Genomic DNA, 19,981 nt, shown 5'->3' with positions numbered 1-19,981 from the left:
GTCTTGCAACCCTCCCAACAATATCTAATACTTGATGAACTGGAATCCGACATCACGAAAAAGAAACTGCAGAAAAATCACTAGGATAAGCTGAAAAGCTACTAAAACAAGCAGTACTTCACCAAATCCTTGGGAAAAGCAAAGATAAAACCTCAAATTCAACCACCAAAACATCCGACGTTTGATGTCAAAGCCAACAGAAAAAGAAGTGACTATCCCTGTTATGTTGTACCTATTGTTCGCTGATAGAGGGCGGGGTAGTTACCTACACTACAAACAAACGAATTGCTAGGCAAACTTCAAATTTTCAACTGCTGTGTGAGTAGAAAGTACAGCTATGTAATTACTCGGTAAGCTACATATATGAAACAAAAATAAACAAATCCAGCAAGTTCACTATGAGAACGACACAAGTAGTGTTGCCATATTTTTTGCTTTGTCTGATTTACTGTATCGTATTTCATTACAAGTTTAGTTGACTAGGAGTATCACACATATTATAACAGTACACAAGAAAATATTTATCACTGTTGTTTCATCTCTATTTACCGTAAAAATATTTAAATTCCGAATTTCATACGTAGGCAACACTCAATATTCTTCCTCTCCTCCCCAGCTATAATTTAACCTTGCCTGTCAAGTCTCATTCCCAGCTAGTTACTTGTGCTTAGATGTATAAACAGCAAAATATCAATAAAATGTTATTTCACTTACAGAATCCATTTATACTGTGCTTAGACTTTGATGCACACACCCCAGTTTTTTTCTCTCTCTCTCTCTCTACATATCCTTTAATGAAAAAATACAGTAATTAGTGAATACAGTGTTGCTCTACTAAAAAAAAAAGCGAATTAGTGGTAATTTTAGGAATACTGTCCACAGAAAAATTATTCTCGAATTGGTGAAAGTTCCGCATAAAATTGAAAGACGTGTTCCACAAAAATCAAAAATCCGCAACACAGTGAAGCATGTAAAACTGACGGGCCACTGTATTCTAAAATAACATTTCTACATTGAATTATGCAATGGAAATAAGCATACAACAATAAACTTCTAGCAAATGTATTTAAGAAGAAAATCAAAAGAATCTAGAATGAAGCATCAATTAATATTGATACCTAAAAGTCCAATGAAAGCACTAAATCACATACTAGACCCATATGGCTAGCTGGAAGGATTCATTCTTATAGTTTTTGAAAATGAAGCAAAGAAAAGTGAAAGAATTTAGACAGCTAACAAAGAAAAGACCTCAGGGAACATAAAATGTACAAGAGAGGGCAATGTGAGAAAAAAAAAAAAAAAAAGAGGACTGCAAAAATCCTCTAGCAAAAACTATACTGTATTGTGCTGTGCAAGGTAGGGGCTATTCAACTTTCACCAAACTGCATTACAATAAAAGTCTTTTTTGGTCATTTCCACGAAAGTTTATACAAAATAACCAAAAGGTATTCTTTGCAGATTTACTTCTTGTGCCTAACAATATTTCTGCAATATTTTCATTACCAATTTAATAAACATTCTTGAGGAAGCACAATTATACAACCACCACATCTGATGCCTCAATGGATAATTTTGTTTTCCTTACTGGATATGCAAAAATAGTTTCTGGTTTGGACCACTTTATAATTTACGAGAACATCTGGAATCTTGTGAAATGGGCATTCAGGATTGCTGGTCTTGTTTTTCAACTAATCACACTTGAGATATCTTAGTGCTTTATTTGTTGCCATTTCCTGAATATCAAGATTGTTAAATAAAAAATATTTGTATGTCATCATAGATCATGTATTTAATTCGGAATAGAGAGGTCTATTACCAAAAAATAGAAAAATTACTTTTAATTCTAAATACAATACTGTACATTACCTAATTGGCTGGCCTTGGTTTGTGATAAATATGTGTTGTTGCTGTTGCTGGGCAGCCTGTGGCTGCGATTGCTGCAGCGGCTGTGACTGCTGCTGTCGCTGCTGTGGTGTTGGCATCAACTGCTGGCCAGCTAACTGAGTATGTGACTGCTGTATAAGGACTTGCTGTTGCTGGGCTAGAATTGGTACCTGCTGTTGAACTGGAGTTCCCCCAGCAAATACCACCTGTTAGGGTAGATTTCATTTAATTTGACCTTTAAACCATTTTAAAACCAACATAACACTCTTGAAAAATAACCCCAAACCGATGCAAAATTGCTGGTGCTGGACACAAAACCGAGCCTAACAATTTCTTTTCTAAAGTACTGAGATAGTTAGCATTAAGAGTTTGCAGTTATTATGTAACCAATTTGACAAATATATACTAGTACGATATAAAAATAATAGCAAAAACCACACAATCCTTTACAGAGGGCAGTTATCTGTTCAAAGAGAGAAAATCTACCTCACTACACAGCCCACACTTGTACAATTTTTTCCTCTTAATATTACAATCTAAATACAGTAAGATGATTACTCTTCTGAAAAACACATGCTTAAGATATGCCTAATTAGGCAAGGCAACTGAGTTGTGTGTGTACGAAAATGCATAATTATCATGCACAAAACTTTATCTTGTGAACTGGTGCCATTTGGGAGAGATTACATGGAGGGTTTTCAGTGCCAAGTGGATCCGAGATCCGAGCAGTTTGCTTTGTACGACTCATATTGCTTAGATAGGAGGTAGTAGTTTCCTGCCATTGACACATTTACAATTACACTAAGGATAAATTGCAGTACTCTGATACCTTCTGACATACTGAGCCTCTGAGCAATTTCCTAAGAATTCCAAATGAGAGAATAAACTGTGAATCTTCAACTAATTTCTGTAAATGTAAGTAGCATTTTTTCTTTTCTGTAAATGTAACTAGTATTTTTTAAGTGTTGAGAATGTCTTGAATGCTTTCCAAACACGGAGAGAAAGAATTCTCAACGAGGTCACCTCGATTAGAAGAAAGGTATAGCATGTGAAAAAGTTTTCACATTAGATTTTATCCTATTTTCAGCTACAGTTTTTGTGTACTATTTTTTGAGAAATAGAGGGCATTCAATCATATTTAGGACAAAAAAAAAAAAATGTTAATGGCTTGGCTGGGTTGTAATCACTGAAAATAACCATGTCTTAATTAAGAAGTACAGTTTGCTAGACAATATTTCTCCTTTATTGGTCTTGATAGAATGTAACCTATTTCTATACACGGGACCAAATGAATAATTATGTTCCACAGAACAAAAAAGACACTGTATGCTGAGGGATGCAGAAGTTCAGTGCCAAACAATATCCCATAATCAAGACTGACTTACAAAGCAACAGAAATCTAAAATCAATACTTTTAAAGACAATTCGAAAATTTACATACCTAACAAGAACCAGGGATAGGCAGTTAATATATGTGGATGCAAAAGTTGTCAATTTGACGACAACTCTATCTTGAATAGTGCTTTGGACACAAGACTTGAGACTATTAGTTTCAACTTTCAGCTTACTTGGATATGTGTGATTTTGCGTACTTGGTACTCACATAAATATCATATGGATACAATCCAGTCACAATGTGGCAGCCTTGTAACTTAAAAGGGGGGCCAGAGACATGGGACATTCTGATAACCAATATCACCCTTGTAGCAGCCTGGATGAAAGGAGTAAGGATAATTTTTGTTCACATTAAACCTGTCAATCAGAATGAGCCCTCATTTGCAGCCCAAAAGTCCACAGACATGTATATCAAGGCCAGTAACTTTTCACACAACTCAGGACCAAAAAAAAAAAAAAAAAAAAAAAAAAAAAAAAAAAAAAGATGCGGAACAGCCAACTACAAGCCTTATGATGTACAGTAATAACCACTCGTGTAAAACGCTCTTAATTCTTCCTCTCAAGCCTCTTGAATGACACTAGTCTCTGGGCTGCCAAGACTTAAAAGGAAAAAGATATCAACAAGACATGCAAGGGTTTCCCTAACTGGGGAGCTTTCACTTTTAGCTCCTGTTCTAGGCATTTTTATTCAGCTTTTCACCAATCAATTTTTCCTGACAGGATGTTACTGCACCAGTAAAATAAAGGGATACTTATGGAATATAGAAAACTAATCAAAAACCTGTTATTTTTCCTGCTGTTTGGCCTTTTTTTCTTGGTAAACTCATACATAGTAATCTTCAAGATGCCAAGTAAATCAGCAATAGCAACTCTGCTAGTTAGTCTACCCTACCTAATTATTATGGCAAAGTAAATAAAACAAAGATTATTAGTACTCATGTACACACTATTCTCACTATTTCTCATATATGGTTGTAAAAGAGTGCATGGTTATGCAGAAAAAACAAAGGCATACAAATCAAACCAAGGAAAACCATAATACTTTTTGAGTACACAGAACTGCAGCAATTCATATAAATTATATAAGAAAAAAAAAAAAAAAAGATACATCCCATTCACATGCATTGTAAAATGGTTGAACAGTATTCTTTGTTTTTTACCTCTGCTCTCTCAAGAGATAAGGACACCAAATTCACTAAATTAGTATCACCTCAGCTACATGTCAGTGTAAAATGCAACCAATGTCAATGTATTAATCAATATTTAAACCTGGGAACTTCACTGCAAAAATACTCAATGTTAATACTAATACTTCATCTTCAGCTACTTTAGGCAACTTAAGTAATATTCAATAAATTTAAGCAACTTAAGTAATATTCAATAAATTAAGTTATTGTTGATGCAGCTTCAAACAATCTGATATTCAGTAATTCCTGGCCAGTTCAATTTCACTTTCGGAACACATTCTAACCGATTATCACAGCTGAACTGATCTTCCTAAACAAATATATTTGTAAAATTGGGCAATCTACCTGGAAAATTACTCTTTCAGATTAAAATTTCCAGCACTAGCAATCTCCGCATTAGTAACACAAGCAATCAATTGCAAACATGTTGTAATCAGGATAGCAAAGCCCCACCCAAGCGCAAGCATCACCAACCCCTACTGCAGAACAGATAAAAAAACCAAGCCATAAATTTTACATCACACAACAGTGAATGCTGACTATAGAAATGAACTTACCTGCTGTGGATGTGCTGAGGCCACTTGATACACTTGCTGTGGTTGGGGGGAATACACTACTCTGGGCTGTACTACTGCTTGTTGTGTCGTGTACACCACATGCTAACAAAAAGAAAAAACAATATGTGGCTACTCGTTGCAATCTCTAATGTATCAGGGGGACGTTACAATGAGAGAGAGAGAGAGAGAGAGAGAGAGAGAGAGAGAGAGAGAGAGAGAGAGAGAGAGAGAGAGAGAGAGAGAGAGAGAGAGAGAGAGAGAATGTGAACCACTTAACATTCTCTACCTGTACTCCAACATTACATTTTACAATACCGTGCACATGAACCTCTTGTTACTCAACAATTCTGTCTAATTTTCCTTTTACCCCCATTTTTCTTTGTGGTCAAAAAAAGTAATATTCTTGATTAAATTGGATGCAGGAACAATATGAAGCTGTCTCTAAAGGCCGCCACTAATGTTCAGGCACAGCTGAACATTCTACCTGCACAGGCAACCTGAGCAATTAGTTCTTCTCAATCAATACGCTTGCATCAAAATGTCCTGCGCAGGCTTGCCTGAACGTTAAGTGCGGGGAGGCCACATTTTTTGCTCAGTTCTCTTTACTTCCTTAAGTGGAGAATACATTCCAGCAAGAAACAAACTGCTATTGAAATCTTTAAGAATGGGCCTTGTCTTGGGCAAGTAAAATCCAAAGACTATATAACAAATTAAATAAAAACCGCTTATTTTAAATTAGTAGAAAAACTACAGGAGATTGAAAAAGACAGCATCTTGGTCCTTGTACGCCCATGTAAGTTTAGTCGGTTTTTAAATGAGAATAAATATTCAATATAGCAGAGTAATGTAAAACAATAATAGGCTTATTAGCATCTATTCACGATCAAGCATCACATACGTAATTTAATTTTAAAATGAGATGTAATTTAGTTTTAAAATGAGAACAAGATATTCAACATAGCAATAGAACAAAATAAATCATAGTAGACAATGTATGTTTATTCACTATTAACACATGTTAATGATGAATAACAGCCACTCTTTCACTGGAAGTCTTTTTCAGGCACCTAAATTTTTTTTTTTTTTTTTTGCCATCAGCAAGCCAATTCTTGCAGTGCATCATCTGCTGACACCATGGCTGCTACAGAGAACTGAGCAAAAAAAACTGTCATTAGTAGTGAAGGTCTGCAAGCAGACCTACAAAGGTATACCTGAACGTTGTGGCGGCCTTAAGAGCTCAATATTACAAGTCACTGACTACACAGCAGTTGTAACGCTCAAATGTTTTATGAAGTAGGCACAGTATCAAAGTAAACAAGGCACTGTGTAATGACTTCACACAGCAATTGATACCAGGAGTCATTAATTTTAGCACAAAAATCAAGTTTGTGCTTCAAAATCAGATGTGGTTCATTTATGTACGAAGTTACCAGCACATCAATTGAGAAATAATCTTCCCAACATATTGTCAATACTAATAGCCACTGTTTCACATCTGTAATGGGTACACTTGATGATACAACCTATGGAGTTTTATCTTGGACGGAATCAAGTAGTCTACCATATTATGATGAGCTAGATGCGCCACACAGGAGAGAAGCAGTATTCTTTCTGATATGCTGAGGTAGAAAGGAGGAAATCCAGGCAGAGAACTCCAAATGTCCAGAAATACTTGTTGAGAAGCTGCAGTATATGTATAAAAGTAGTTAAGGACGACAAAATCCAATACTATGTATGAGCAGAGAGAGAGAAAGGGTTAAATATTAAGTATTTTAAGTTGTCAATATACATAGCTTTAAAGTACTAACCTCCAGACAGAGATGGAGGCAAATATTAAGTCTCTTAGCCTATCAATATAAGAAACCTAAAAGTAATAAACTCAAGACTGGTAACAGACACCTGAAGCTGGAGGGATAGGAGTAGGAGGGAAGAGCCTACAAGCAGAAGCAGAAAGTATGGGCACTAGGCTCATGCTTACTGAACCTAGCCTTTTTTCTCATTTTATTATATCTTCTCAGCATATCATATCATAAGTAGTTCCTCCCTGCAAGGTGCAAAATTAAAAAATGCACAGAAACGTGTGAACATTGACTGATGAAAATGGACAGAATAATGTGCTGATGCTATGATGCAACATGAATCTTTTTTTATATACAACTTCCTTCAAGTACATCCACCTAAAAGAAATGTAACTGCATGGTCCTACTGTACCAAATAAATAAATAATAAAATATAAATATAAATAATATAAACATACACATACAGGCAGTCCCCGGTTTACGACGGGTCTGGCTTACGACGTTCCGAGGTTATGACGCTTTTCAAATATATTCATCAGAAATTATTTCCTGGTTTACGATGCATGTTCTAGGGTTATGACGTGTTGTACGCCGATCCGACGGAAGAAATATGGCTCCAAAACGACAGAATAATCATAATTTGCAGGTTTTTTTGACAAAAACTCAATGAAAATGCAGTTTACATCATTTTCAATGCACCCGAAGCATTGAAAGTAAGGTTTTCTTATGATTTTTGACGATTTTTCGGTTTACAACGCGGCGTAAAAGCGGAACCCCCGTCGTAAACCGGGGACTGCCTGTATATATAAGGAAAATACAGTATTACATTTTTTGCACCACTCTACTCACACTATAACATAGTAAACTAACCTGCTGAGTCTGTGCCTGAGTCACATGCTGACCCCCCGATGGAATTGTGACTGAATACTCTCCATGTTCCACCAAGATCCCACCTCTGCAGACATCAAAATGATTATAGTTCACCGAGACAATGATGTTACATTTACAGGAAATTACAGGGCTCATCTGATGGATTTGTGCTTAAAGGTGCTAATTAGTCAAGTCAAAGGAGTGGCTTATTAAAACCAAAGCAAAGTGCCCACTGAATACATAAAATTCTAGAAAGGACCAAACCTCTGGCTGATATATACACAAAATTTTGTAGCAAACAAAAGTTATAAACACATTTCCAAAGAATTAATTTACAGCACATTCAACAGTACATGTGCACAGCAGCATCTAAATCATACAAATTTTCGAAAAATTAAATCTATTATATATAACATTTTATTTCCCATGTTTTGGTTTACCAAACTAATTTCAATCTCCCTTTCCGGACACTTCTTTTCAGACTGATTAACTTCATTCTCAGTTTCTACACAATTTTCAGTTTAATAATTCATTAATTAAAATTATGTTACGACACCAGAGAGAAAATCTAGCAATGAGCTTTACAAATTTACATTAAAGATATTAACAGTAGTGTGGTTAACAGTAGTGTAGATCATTTTGATTTACCACAGTCAATAATTCTAACATAAACTTAAAACTTTCTAGGAACATGAAAAGACTTTCACATAATACACTATTAATTCATCACCAATGATATACAAAGCCAATTAATCACTATAAGAACTTATTCCATTAGAAATGGACTGTCACAATAACTTGAAGAGTTGCCAAATTTTTGGCCATAGAATGTGTGCTTTTTTTCAAATAATGTCCTGATACACCTCCCTGTGCCTCATATGCCCAAGATCAGGCTTTTGGTAGGCTCAGACTTTTGGCAAGTGGTATTTTCAGTGCGGCCTACTGGTGCCATAAATGAAATTCCAACACATTCTTACAGAAGGGTTTCCTAAATCTGTTTAGAAGGATTAACTACTAAATATTATTTTATTAAAAATAGGAAATGACCTCTTATATGAGGAGTCGGACACCTCTGACTCTGACAGCAGTGATGACAGTGCCAGTGAATTTCATGAGCATGTCAATGACAATGTCAGTGATGACTTTTTAGGCTTTGAAGATGGATAAAAAAAAATGGTTTCAATATCCTCAATTTAAATATACCGTAAATAATAATACAGTACTGTACTTGCTTTTCACAGTTCATGTTTTATAATTTTTAATAAAAACTCATTAGGTTACAGTAATAAAATGAAATAAAAATAAAATGCCAGTATCTGTTCACCCTATAAATGTGTTTTTTATTGTTGTGTTTTGTGTTTACGGGTAGTTCATTAAATAAAAGATGTATTATAATTCTCACAAATTTGAGAAAAAAACAGAAAAAAATATTTAAACATACTTCAGTCCCTATGACAGCTTGACAAACTATGCTAATGACAGCTTGATAAACTACGGTAAATATTCAGCAGGTTTTTTTTTTTCTTTTTTACCATCAATTCTGACGTCACAACTTGCTCTGCCATATTTGTTGACAGGTGATCATTGCTCACTGCTTAAACAGTGATGAGAGCTTTGTATTATGAGTGGTAGTTGGTAGTATCAGCAGTAGAGATTCATGACATTAATGGTGATGATTGATAATCTGTGTTGTTAGTTGACTGGTTAGTGTTACGATGGCCAATACTTTTGATGGTAGTTGTTAGTGATATTTGGTCAAGATAATCACTGCAATTTAGCCTACCATGATAGCTTACCAAAGGGTGTCTAATTTTTCACGATTCCTACTCAAAAATTTTATAACCAGTGCATGAATGGTTATTTAGTGATATGTACTAACAAACAGGCTTAGCAGTAAATGCGCAAGTCATTCAGCTAAGCAGCCAAAGATTAACTGAATTATCTTAAATTTTGGCCAGATTAGGCCTGCCAAATCTGGGAAAAATTTAAAATAATATATGCCTGAAAATAAAACAAAGAAAGCATTCAGGGAAAAGTAGTCTTAAATCATGTCTCCCCAGTCTCGTTTAGCATAATGGTAGGGCCTCCAGTTTTTCTAGGCTGCCTTTGGTAGCCTGCTTGTTTATAGGTAGTATACAGCAGTCAGCAGCATGGTACCAGCATCAAGCTTGTCAACTGGTCCTTCATCCTCTATCCCAAATTGTGATTCATGAGGATTAAGACTAACAGGTTTTGTTCAACACAAATACTGTATATTTTTACAATAAGTTTTAACAATTCTTCTCATCTCAATCCCTAGTTGCAGTTCACAGTTTTTAATAAATTAAAAGTTATATAACCCCATTAACAAAAACTTTCAGCAAATTCCTTCCTTCTATACACAGCAAGACCCAGCTACAAAGAGAACATATGCAATAACACAGACTTGGGACTGCTTAGATGTGTATGCCTTCCACCACACCATCAGGTGGCATATACTGTACCAGTAACCCTTTGGTTAATATGAGAATGCTTCTGATGCCTCCCCTGAGGCCTCTTTAAGTATAATTCATGGACCTATTTACCTTGGCTGCCAGCCACTCTGGAGGAGGCTACTCTAACACCCTTATTTTCACCAGTTTCTCCATGAGCTGGAATCCCTTAGCAAGTAGATAGAAAGAGAAACTTTTCAAGGATCACGACATTGAGGTACTCCAACTTCCAACCTTAATCAATGGACGAGGGATCAGTTTGCCAGCTTCTGTGGTGTATGTAGTCTAAATCCAGCCAGTGCTGCTATGATGATGACAACAGAATTTGCTTTTCTGCAGCTTCTTATGTCATCATCATCATCCAGGTGCCATATCCCCAAGGACGTCGGCAATCATGGCTCGCCACTCCTCTCTATTTCCGGCTCTCTGCAGCAACTGAGCTGCAGACATTCTCACCAATCCATCCATATATTTTTGTATAGGTCTTCCTCTTGGCCTCCTTCCATTGATTTTACCAGTGAGAGAGAGATGTTCTAGTTCTTGTCTTCTCACTGTGACCCACAAACTGCATTTGTCTACCTCTCACTGAAGCCAAAAGTTTTCTCTAAACGGCTACTCTCTCTAATACCTCCTCATTGCTTTTCCTTTCTGTCCATATTTTCAGCATCCTTCTCCAAAACCACATTTCTGCAGCCTGTAACCTCTCCTCATCTGCCATCCTCAAGGTCCAAGTTTCACAGCCATACAACAATACAGACCAAACAAAACATTTCACAAACCTCCCCTTATTTTCATAGATATTTTCGAGCTGGTGACTAATTTCTTGACCTTACCAAATGCATCTTTTCCCATGGATATTCTCTTCCTGATCTCTTTTTCGCATTTTCCATCACTTGTGACAGTGCATCCTAAATAATTAAAAATGACGGTTTAACTGTTTCAGCATTAAATCTTATATCTGTTCTTGGGGGGATTTTAACTTTGGTGAAAACCATAACTTCTGTTTTCTTAATATTTATTGACAGACCACATTCTCTGCTTGACTGGTGTAAAGTACTGATTAAAGCTTGAAGTTTATCATGAGAGTCTGCAACAAGTGCTGTATCATCGGCATATCTGATATTATTAATAATGACTCCTTCAACCTTAATTCCTTCCATATCTTTGAGAGATCTCAATATCATTTCACTATATAAATTGAAGAGATCAGGTGATAACACACAACCCTGTCTTACACCTCTCTTGATGTGCCGAGTCTCCGATTCATCATTTTCTTTCACTGATGCCTCTTGATTCCAATATAAATTCTTTATCAATCTTAGATCTTTCCCATCGATATTTATCTGTTACAACATCCTTATAAGGTCTACATGTCTAACCCAATCAAAAGCCTTTTCATAGTCAACAAAACAAACATAGATCCTTTTTCACCTCTATTGCTCTCTCCATCAACATTCTCAAAATAAAAATTGCATTTCTTGTCCCTTTATCTCTCATAAAACCACATTATTCATTGCCAATCTCTGGAGTAGCTTATTTCTTATTCTATTCAAAACAATCCTTAATATTATTTTTGTGATCTGACTCATGATACTGATAGTCCAGTGTTTATTGCACTCAAGTGTTCCTGGTGTTTTTGGCATTGTGATAAATGTTGATTTACACATCTGTGTTGCAGGCTCTCTATCTTCATATATTCCTTCCACTATTTCCATTAATATATCAATGGTGTATTCTCCCAGAGCTACCAATATCTCTGCTGCTATTCCATCATCACCTGTTGCTTTATTACTTTTCATCTGTTTTAAAGATGCCTCTATCTCTGATCTGATTATACTTGGTCCCTCTCCGTTGTCATTGAAGTCTAGATGTTCTACTCTATCATCATCAAACAATTCTCCAATATGCTCCGTCCATCTTTCCAATATTTCTTTTGACGCCATTACTATGGTTCCAGCCACTTTTTTGATACCAGTGCTGATACTTCTCTTCTTTTTAAAAGTAATTTCTTTCACCATATTATCGCACTTTCTCCGTTCATCCCTTTTATCCAAATCTTCTACCTCCTCACAAATCTCATCCATCCATTTCTCCTTTGCCTTTGTGCATTCCCTCCTAATAGTTTTATCCAGAGCTCTATATCTATCTTCATTTTTACCCTTTTATTGCCTTCTTTCATCCATCATTATCAAAATATCTTCTGTCATTTATTCTCTCCATTCTGTTGTTGGTATTATTTCATTACCTTCTCTTATTGCATTTTCCATATTTTGCCACTTTTGCTGAGGATGTTGGAGCACTGGGCCTTCCTCCTTAAGCTGGTCATATCTATTTTCTTACAATTATTATATTGGTTCTTCATTTCCTCTGTTTTCAATAATTTCAGTTGCCTCTTTGATTTAGGTGAACTCTTCCTCTGATTTCTCAACTTCACCATCACTGTTGGTTCAACTTGTACATGGTCACTATTTCAATCAGCTCCTGGGTAGGTTTTCACTTGCTTGACAGAGTTCCTGAATCTTTTATTGATGGTTAGAAAGTCTATTTGGTTTCTAACTGTCACCAGGCTTCTTTTGTACAATTTTGTAATAAAGGGCTGTTTAACAGTTCTCTTGTAGCTCTTTGATAAACATGGGATTTAACCAAAGACAGAGATTTGGATCATTTTCTCATGAATCTCAAAAAGATTTTCCACAGGGTACTTCTTAACTACTTAGTCGAGATCTTGCACTGGTGCTACAGTCTCTTTTGAGGCTTCCATATGCCCTTATAGGAAGCTCTTATTTTTCAAAACACCACCTGCAGATCCTAGTTTGTATGGTTCAAAGAGAGTCCACAAATACCTTGCCAGAAAATCTAACTCACCAAAACCTGGTTATCGAATGGACTTTTCATTTACCACACTTCATCCCCAAGACAGGCCTTGGTAGTCCTGACATGACCACTGCCCAATTTTACATCCCAGCCCTATCAGCAGTCACTTCTGGCAAAGAGAATATGTTCCCATCCAGTGAGCAGTGAAAGTCTGGCAGTGGAAGGCAGAACACTTCAGGCTATAAGTTTCTGGACTCCTAAGATAATGTAGTACGAAGCAGATTTTCAAGGAAAATTTCTTACTGGCTTTCAACAGGTGGTTCTGAGTGTACAAGTACACTGATACTGCATTCTGGAAAGTGTGGCAGAGAGGGTCAAAATCCAAGTGCATGAGTATTGGGTGATGTCTTCCTTGTTAGCTTTTAAATCTAAAAATTTTCTGGTATTCTACAAGCAATGTTACTTGAGGACATCATTTGCATTATTATTATTATTATTCAGAAGATAAACCCTATTCATATGAAGCAAGCCCACAGGGACCACTAAGTTTGATCATTGTAGCAGGTCACGTCTATGGGAAGCAAAGGACTGCATGCCATCTGGGGTATTTGCCTATATGTCTCATACTACAGTAAGTGTTTTACTTTTGGAGAAGAACCCACTTCATGGTAACCTCAGATCCCACATTAAGAGGAGTTCTGGCTACAGATCCTGGTTGAGTCCTCCAAGTCCTGTGGTATATATTGCTTATATCTTGGGAGTCATTCTGAGGATTTTTTTTCATCTGAATAGCAATTCAGGAATGTACAGTTAGCTGGCGATGAAACAAAATTTAATAACGTTAAACATGTTTTCTAATACATACCATTAATCACACAGTTGGCACCCTACTACCAACTCCACCAGCTAGCTTCTCTTCCTTTCCATGAAAAAGAAAGGATGAAACATGCAGCAACAGCATGGGTGATGGAAAATGTCTAGATCTTCAGTAAAAGTCTGGCAAGACCACAATTAATGGGTTTGTGGGAACAAACTTTCTGTAAATATCCATTCCACTTCCTTCCTTTAAAATATATAATAGTGAAATTCAGTGCCCAACCAATGACAAACAGCATTTTACCAACATAGTCCAAATTGGATTCTATGACTGCATAGAACAGTACTGTTACCAAAACAGAGCAGTTAAAATGTGTAAAATCGAGGCTACTTATAAACGATTATTACAAAAACTATTGCCATTAAAACAATATTCCTTATTTGTAGCTTTACCTGTATTCAATGTGAGTTTTACACTAAGTGGAAGATCGTAACTCCACTTCCTACTTGAGTTTCTATGCAAACAAACTGTAGATAAAAATGCACAGTGGCATAGGAATATACGCTAGACAGTACTACTCATTTACAACACCTAAATTCCACAATACTTCTCAAGTTAAGTGTCATGCAGAGCACAATGACATAAACTTACTCAGTATCTAACAGAGTAACTTCCCCTTTCCCATCAGGAATGACAATAAGTTGTTGATCATCCATTTCTGATCTCAATCAATTCTTGGATCAGACACCTGAAAAAGACAAAAGAAAAATTAGTCCGAAAAGCCAATGTACCACAAAGTTTGTTAAATTTACACAAGCCCTTTTAACATATGCTTTAAATCAAAACAATACATCTACATTGTAAAGCAAATTGGAAACAAAGTGCTTAACCATATACAGTAATGTGCAATTTACCATAAATATTCATGTTACCAGTGTTCTACATACATTGGTTTCTGATCAATGCACAATTCAATTTGGTTATTTTACTCAAGCACACTGCATTATGCCAACAGGTGAAACATCTAACTTGCTCAGCAAACTTTCTTTTTGCTTTACTGGGAAGCAATCAACCAAACGTTATGAGAAAAGAGCAAAGCTTAGAAAAACACAATATCAAAATATGGAATATGAAATGAAACGGTAAATATAAGGCACAAGAGAACGGCAGTAAGTCTGTTTCTAATTTACAAATAGGATTTTTAATACTGCTCTAAAACTATACTACACAAGAGGCAGAACGGCCTTCAATCCTAAGTACGGTAGTGTGTCATAGTGGCTCCTCCACATAATAGGCCTATGGATGTTGATACTCTGCAAAACAAATAACATCATACTTGCTCTAGCTATCTTTCACTGGTGTTCTAAATAGCAATCACCGCTCCTTTTACATGCATTTGACAACCATTATTATTATTATTATAATTAAGATGAACACTTTTCATATGGAACAAGCCCACAGGGGCCACTGACTTGGAGTTCAAGCTTCCAAAGAATAAGGTGTTCATTAGGAAGAAGTACAAGGAGGTACTAAAGGGAAATACAGAAAGAGATCTCACTTATTAAGAAAGAAAAAAATTTAATAAATTAATAAATCAATATAAATGTATTAAAATTTCATAGTCAAAAATGCTAACGTTACCCAGGGTGACAAAAATAAAAATCTTGGAGAAAAAAAAAAAAACTACTGAGGTACGTAGTTCCAATGATGGTTCATGTTTACTATCAGCCAACAGCATAAAGACAGACAGCTCAGTTGTCTTTAAAACTGCTGCATCACAGTGATTGTGTTAATATGTGGGGCAACATGTCCACCAAGCATATTGCTTTGTAATTCCCTAATGTAGCTAAGAGGCCCCACAAGGTGACGTCCTTGGGAGAGGAAATGGATATATGACATGTATGGCAGGAGTGAACACCAAGGTGACATGATCATTAATGATATATTCAAAGGTTCTATATCTGATCAATTTTTCTGTCATGCACTGTATTATTGTAAAATTTATTTAATATTTCACAAACAATTTGGTTACATTATTTTATATGTTTCCACTGAATATTGAAATGGACAAGGTCAAGCATACATTAATTCAGTTAGGGATATGATTAAAATCAAGCCTTGTTTTTGCACTGCCACTTTTGTATTCATGTTATAGATTCACTATTTGTATTTATGAGTAACCTTCATTTCTTATACAGTATTTACAACAGTGGTTATATTAAGAATTATACTATATGATATATATTGTAGCCTATATGTTATTCATTGCTATCATTGGGAAAGAAATTTAATTGACTTGCAAGGTACAAAGTAAATTTAAGTATCTCTATTGCCTTATCTACAAAATACTTTTAAGGTCAAGAAAACGCTCTTTTGGTTAACATTCTTGCCATTATGCCATATAATTTCATTTTCGTACCACAAAAAATCACTCCAGTATTATTCCCCTTAAAAACAAAAAGCAAATCAGCATTATAACAACAAAAAATCTAATGTGCAGCAAAAGAATATTACTGTATTGTGAGCTTTGCTCCCAGAACCTCAAAAAGTTTACAGGTACATTTCAAGATAATGTACTGCAAACATTCACACAGCAAAAATGTATTCCAACAATGGATTAAAGGGTTCAGAAGCAAGCTGTATCTATATCTCCAACTATAAAAAATTTACAATCACCTGACGGTGTTAGGATGTGATTTTCAAGTAGGCTACAATCCTGCATATAAAAAAATTAATTCTTTTTCCCTTTAATCATTAAAATAACTTGACTTTTTCAGTCACATGAATTTATCAGACCCTAAAAGAAAAAGACCCCAGTCTGAACGCCCAGACAACCAACCAGACACCTTCATTAACTGACAGTTCTTTCTTGTGGCTAAAATGTTCACGTCTTCCAAGTTGCTCTTCCAGAATTTAGCCAATCATTCTTTTTCCTAATACTTAGTATTCAAATTCTAGATACATTCAGTCAAGCATTATCGGCACATTGCGAATGATGGACTAATAGCTTGGAATGTTAACACTAATCAATTGAGCCTTGAATATGCTACAGTTCTGTTTCACATGCCATTAACTACACCACTATACTACTTACTAATCTGCTCCAGATCTCTACTATGAATTACAAGTATGTACTGTATAATATAAACTCATTTCCCATAAGAAAGTTAAAAAATACAACAAGAGCTGCTTCTAAACCCATAACACTGCATTTTCAATGTCAACAAACCTGACAGTGTTACACAAAACACCAACTAAAAGATTTGGGATATATAAAACAATAATCATCACCAATGCTGTTAGTGACACCCTTGAATTCAGCTAAGACATACATTAAAGAATTTTGGCTCATGCAAACAAATCACAACAAAGTTAAAGTATTTTGATTAAAGATTCTTGCAATTCCAAGCCAGCTTTGACCATAAGGTAAGGTGTCTCAAACCCACAAATGTGTGTATGTCACATAATTCCAATACCAAACCATAGTATTTTCAGAAGATCAGGGAACATTTCTACATGTTTTCAATGAAGGCCCATTTAGTCTGCCTTGATGCACAACAAAACCAGACCCTATAAGCTCATTTGGGCATAAAATATATGTAAAATGTATAATAGGCTAATGGAAACACAAGAAGACCGTTGTTTCTTCCCAGAATATTGTTAGCTGTGGATAGAACATAGTCTTTTTTTTTTTGGGGGGGGACCTAATTAACCAAACTCCAGCCTCACAAGTTTGGCATTAATAATAGAAACTACACAAATTACTCACTACTCTGAGTCTGATTAGGTTAAGGGGAGCACAAAGGGGAAAAAAAAAAAAAACAGGCATGTTGGCATGCTAAATAAAAAAAAAATTTTAACCTCATAGTGCAATAAGTTGGATGGAGGGGGGGAGAGGAGGGGTTAAGGTCCCAGCTCCTAAAGATGTGTCATATTTTCAAGTGTAATCTAGTCTTGCAATTTCTCATGCTTTACATATTGTGGGTGATTGTTGCTGCTAACACATATGGACTGTTTTCTTTCATTATTATGGTTCGATTTGTGCGTACCATACCATTTGCACCGTTGCAATGCATTCCTTTCCGGTTTTTTCCCACGCAAATAACACGGTTTTTCCATAGGTCCCTTACAATTCTCAAATACATGGGGGTACCTATTCCACCTAATTAACATTGCTGCGGTGACTTTTTTTTTTTTGGGGGGGGAGTAATCTAGTATTTTTATATTTTTATCTTCATGTTTTGCAAGCTCAAACAGGCAATAGTTCACGCAAGCCCATTCTTGAACTTAACCTCGAAAACTAACAGGCTTCCTGGCCATTCTTCACCTAGCCTACTCTTGCCTAAGATGCCCAGACTGGCAACAACCCTTATGACTCCATTTAATAAATTTCCGGCTTCCATTAGTAAATGCAATGTAACAAGTTCAATGGACTAAAGGCTCGGGAAGGGGCAACTTTCAAAAAAGGGTACCGTGGACCACAGAGAGACAGCCTCCAGAAACAATTAAAAATTGTGGAAAATCACAGATCGTCTGATGCATCCATTTTGCGAATCAGGGTGACAGAACGGAAAATTACGAAAGCCCTAGTCATTTCGTGCATCATTCGACAGCTGTTAGCACCCTGATTCTAACAACATGGGAAAAATATCGACATAAACACTGCTGTCTTCTGCCATGTGATGGGGGGTCCTTTTCTCTCAGCGACCGTTCCCGCAACACACTCAATTAACGGGCGAGATTCTTTTTAAATCACTCTCGAAGGTTCTAATACACCCAAAGAACGATTAATTACAAGTCAGTTACCATGCTTCCACCTCAGCGTGTCATTTGCCACCGGGAAACGGACTCCAACACAAGCATAAACAGAAAAATTTGGGCCATGAACACGGTCCAATTCTCCTTCGTAGGGAATACGTGGTAGAACCACAACTGAAATCCGGTACCGTCGACATCTGCAGCTGCATCCGGCACCCTAAAAGCTTTATTAAGAATCTTCACGACCCCATTTACCTGGGATTCACTTGTACTCACCGATATTATGCTGGATATCTCGTCAAAAATACGCTTTTCTTACTTGGGTGACACAGAGTACACCCTTTCCGCCATGTTGATTCGTCGGATACTGAGGTGCCGCAAGATCATTTGTCGTAATGGCAGTTCAGCCCAAAATCCGAGTCGATTTTAAATCTTTTTCACACGAATCTCATTCTCGACGCCATATCGGCCTGCCAGCGTCGAAATTTTCCGATTCAACCATTTCGTTCCGCAAAATTTGCGTCGTAACTTCGGTGACGTAACTTTTGCGACAAACGTAAATAACAGTGGAGAGAATTTGCGACGGAGAAACAGAGGAGCGCCGGGATGCGCATCCAAAATGGCTGATGGGGAAGCAGAGACGGTCCCCGCAACACAAGCAAAGCTCCCTCTCTCCTGCTCACCCTCTCTCTCTCTCTCTCTTTCCATCTCACACACAACCACTCACCTATTGATTGTGACGTCACTAAATAGTGTATTTCTTATGTTTTCGTCCTTTTTTCAGAGAAAGTCAACATTAAATAACCACATATTGATTGTAATCGTCCATCATTTTTATATCATGCATTCCTTAACATTCATAGTAAATAACTGTGTGTGTGTCGACGCCGCTGAGCTAAAACGAACGAAACAAAAAATTAATCAAATTATAATTACCGAACTAAACAAAGTGATATTATTAGAGGTAACTGACTTACGATCAAAACAGGTCAGCACGTGGATACCTGTTTGAATTCAACAAATAAACTCGGAAAATCGCTGTATAGTTAGTAGTTTGTCCTGCAAAAATAACTGTTATAACTTGCCAACGTCACCTGCAGTCAAAACGCCCTAATGATTCATCAAACGTTTCATGGCAAGATGTCACCCCAGGTGCAGTCAAAAACTGTTGTCTATTTGTAGCCTGTATTTATGAATGAAAATTTGCGGTGTGAATTAACGCGTGTAAAGAATTGGAGTTCTAACGATCATTCCTGGGAGCTCAGAAAAAATATCCTTTGTACGACTGTTGTGCTTATGGCATCTGTCAAGACATGTTTTGCAACAAGTCGGATAATGCCCTGCGTGACGGGGGTTAGGAGGGAGGGGTCAAGACCCCGAATACCGGTCGGATATGCACGGCCACAGCATCATCGGTTCCTTGCCTGGT

General features: G+C 36.5%; 1 protein-coding gene across 6 annotated transcripts in view; it reads right to left on the bottom strand.

The window, feature by feature from the left end:
- The window catches only part of LOC136825282 (sentrin-specific protease 6-like), an 80,557-nt gene extending 61,345 nt beyond the window's left edge, over positions 1-19,212 (bottom strand). For 2 of the 6 annotated variants that reach the window (XM_067081361.1, XM_067081363.1), the window contains exons 1-5: positions 18,829-19,212; positions 14,446-14,542; positions 7,693-7,777; positions 5,024-5,125; positions 1,867-2,090 (exon numbers count right to left, since the gene is read on the bottom strand). In XM_067081361.1, coding sequence (XP_066937462.1) covers positions 1,867-2,090; positions 5,024-5,125; positions 7,693-7,777; positions 14,446-14,510 — 476 coding nt within the window. In that variant the 5' untranslated portion in view covers positions 14,511-14,542; positions 18,829-19,212. Of the gene's footprint in view, positions 1-1,866; positions 2,091-5,023; positions 5,126-7,692; positions 7,778-14,445; positions 14,543-18,600; positions 18,718-18,828 lie in introns of those variants that run through there. The other 4 variants (XM_067081365.1, XM_067081366.1, XM_067081364.1 and 1 more) reach the window with 3 other exon arrangements.
- Positions 19,213-19,981: the final 769 nt, after the last annotated feature.

Source organism: Macrobrachium rosenbergii, chromosome 37 (assembly GCF_040412425.1).
Source record: "Macrobrachium rosenbergii isolate ZJJX-2024 chromosome 37, ASM4041242v1, whole genome shotgun sequence".
Classification (NCBI taxonomy): Eukaryota; Metazoa; Arthropoda; class Malacostraca; order Decapoda; family Palaemonidae; genus Macrobrachium; species Macrobrachium rosenbergii.
This window is presented reverse-complemented; position numbering and strand designations above follow the sequence as displayed.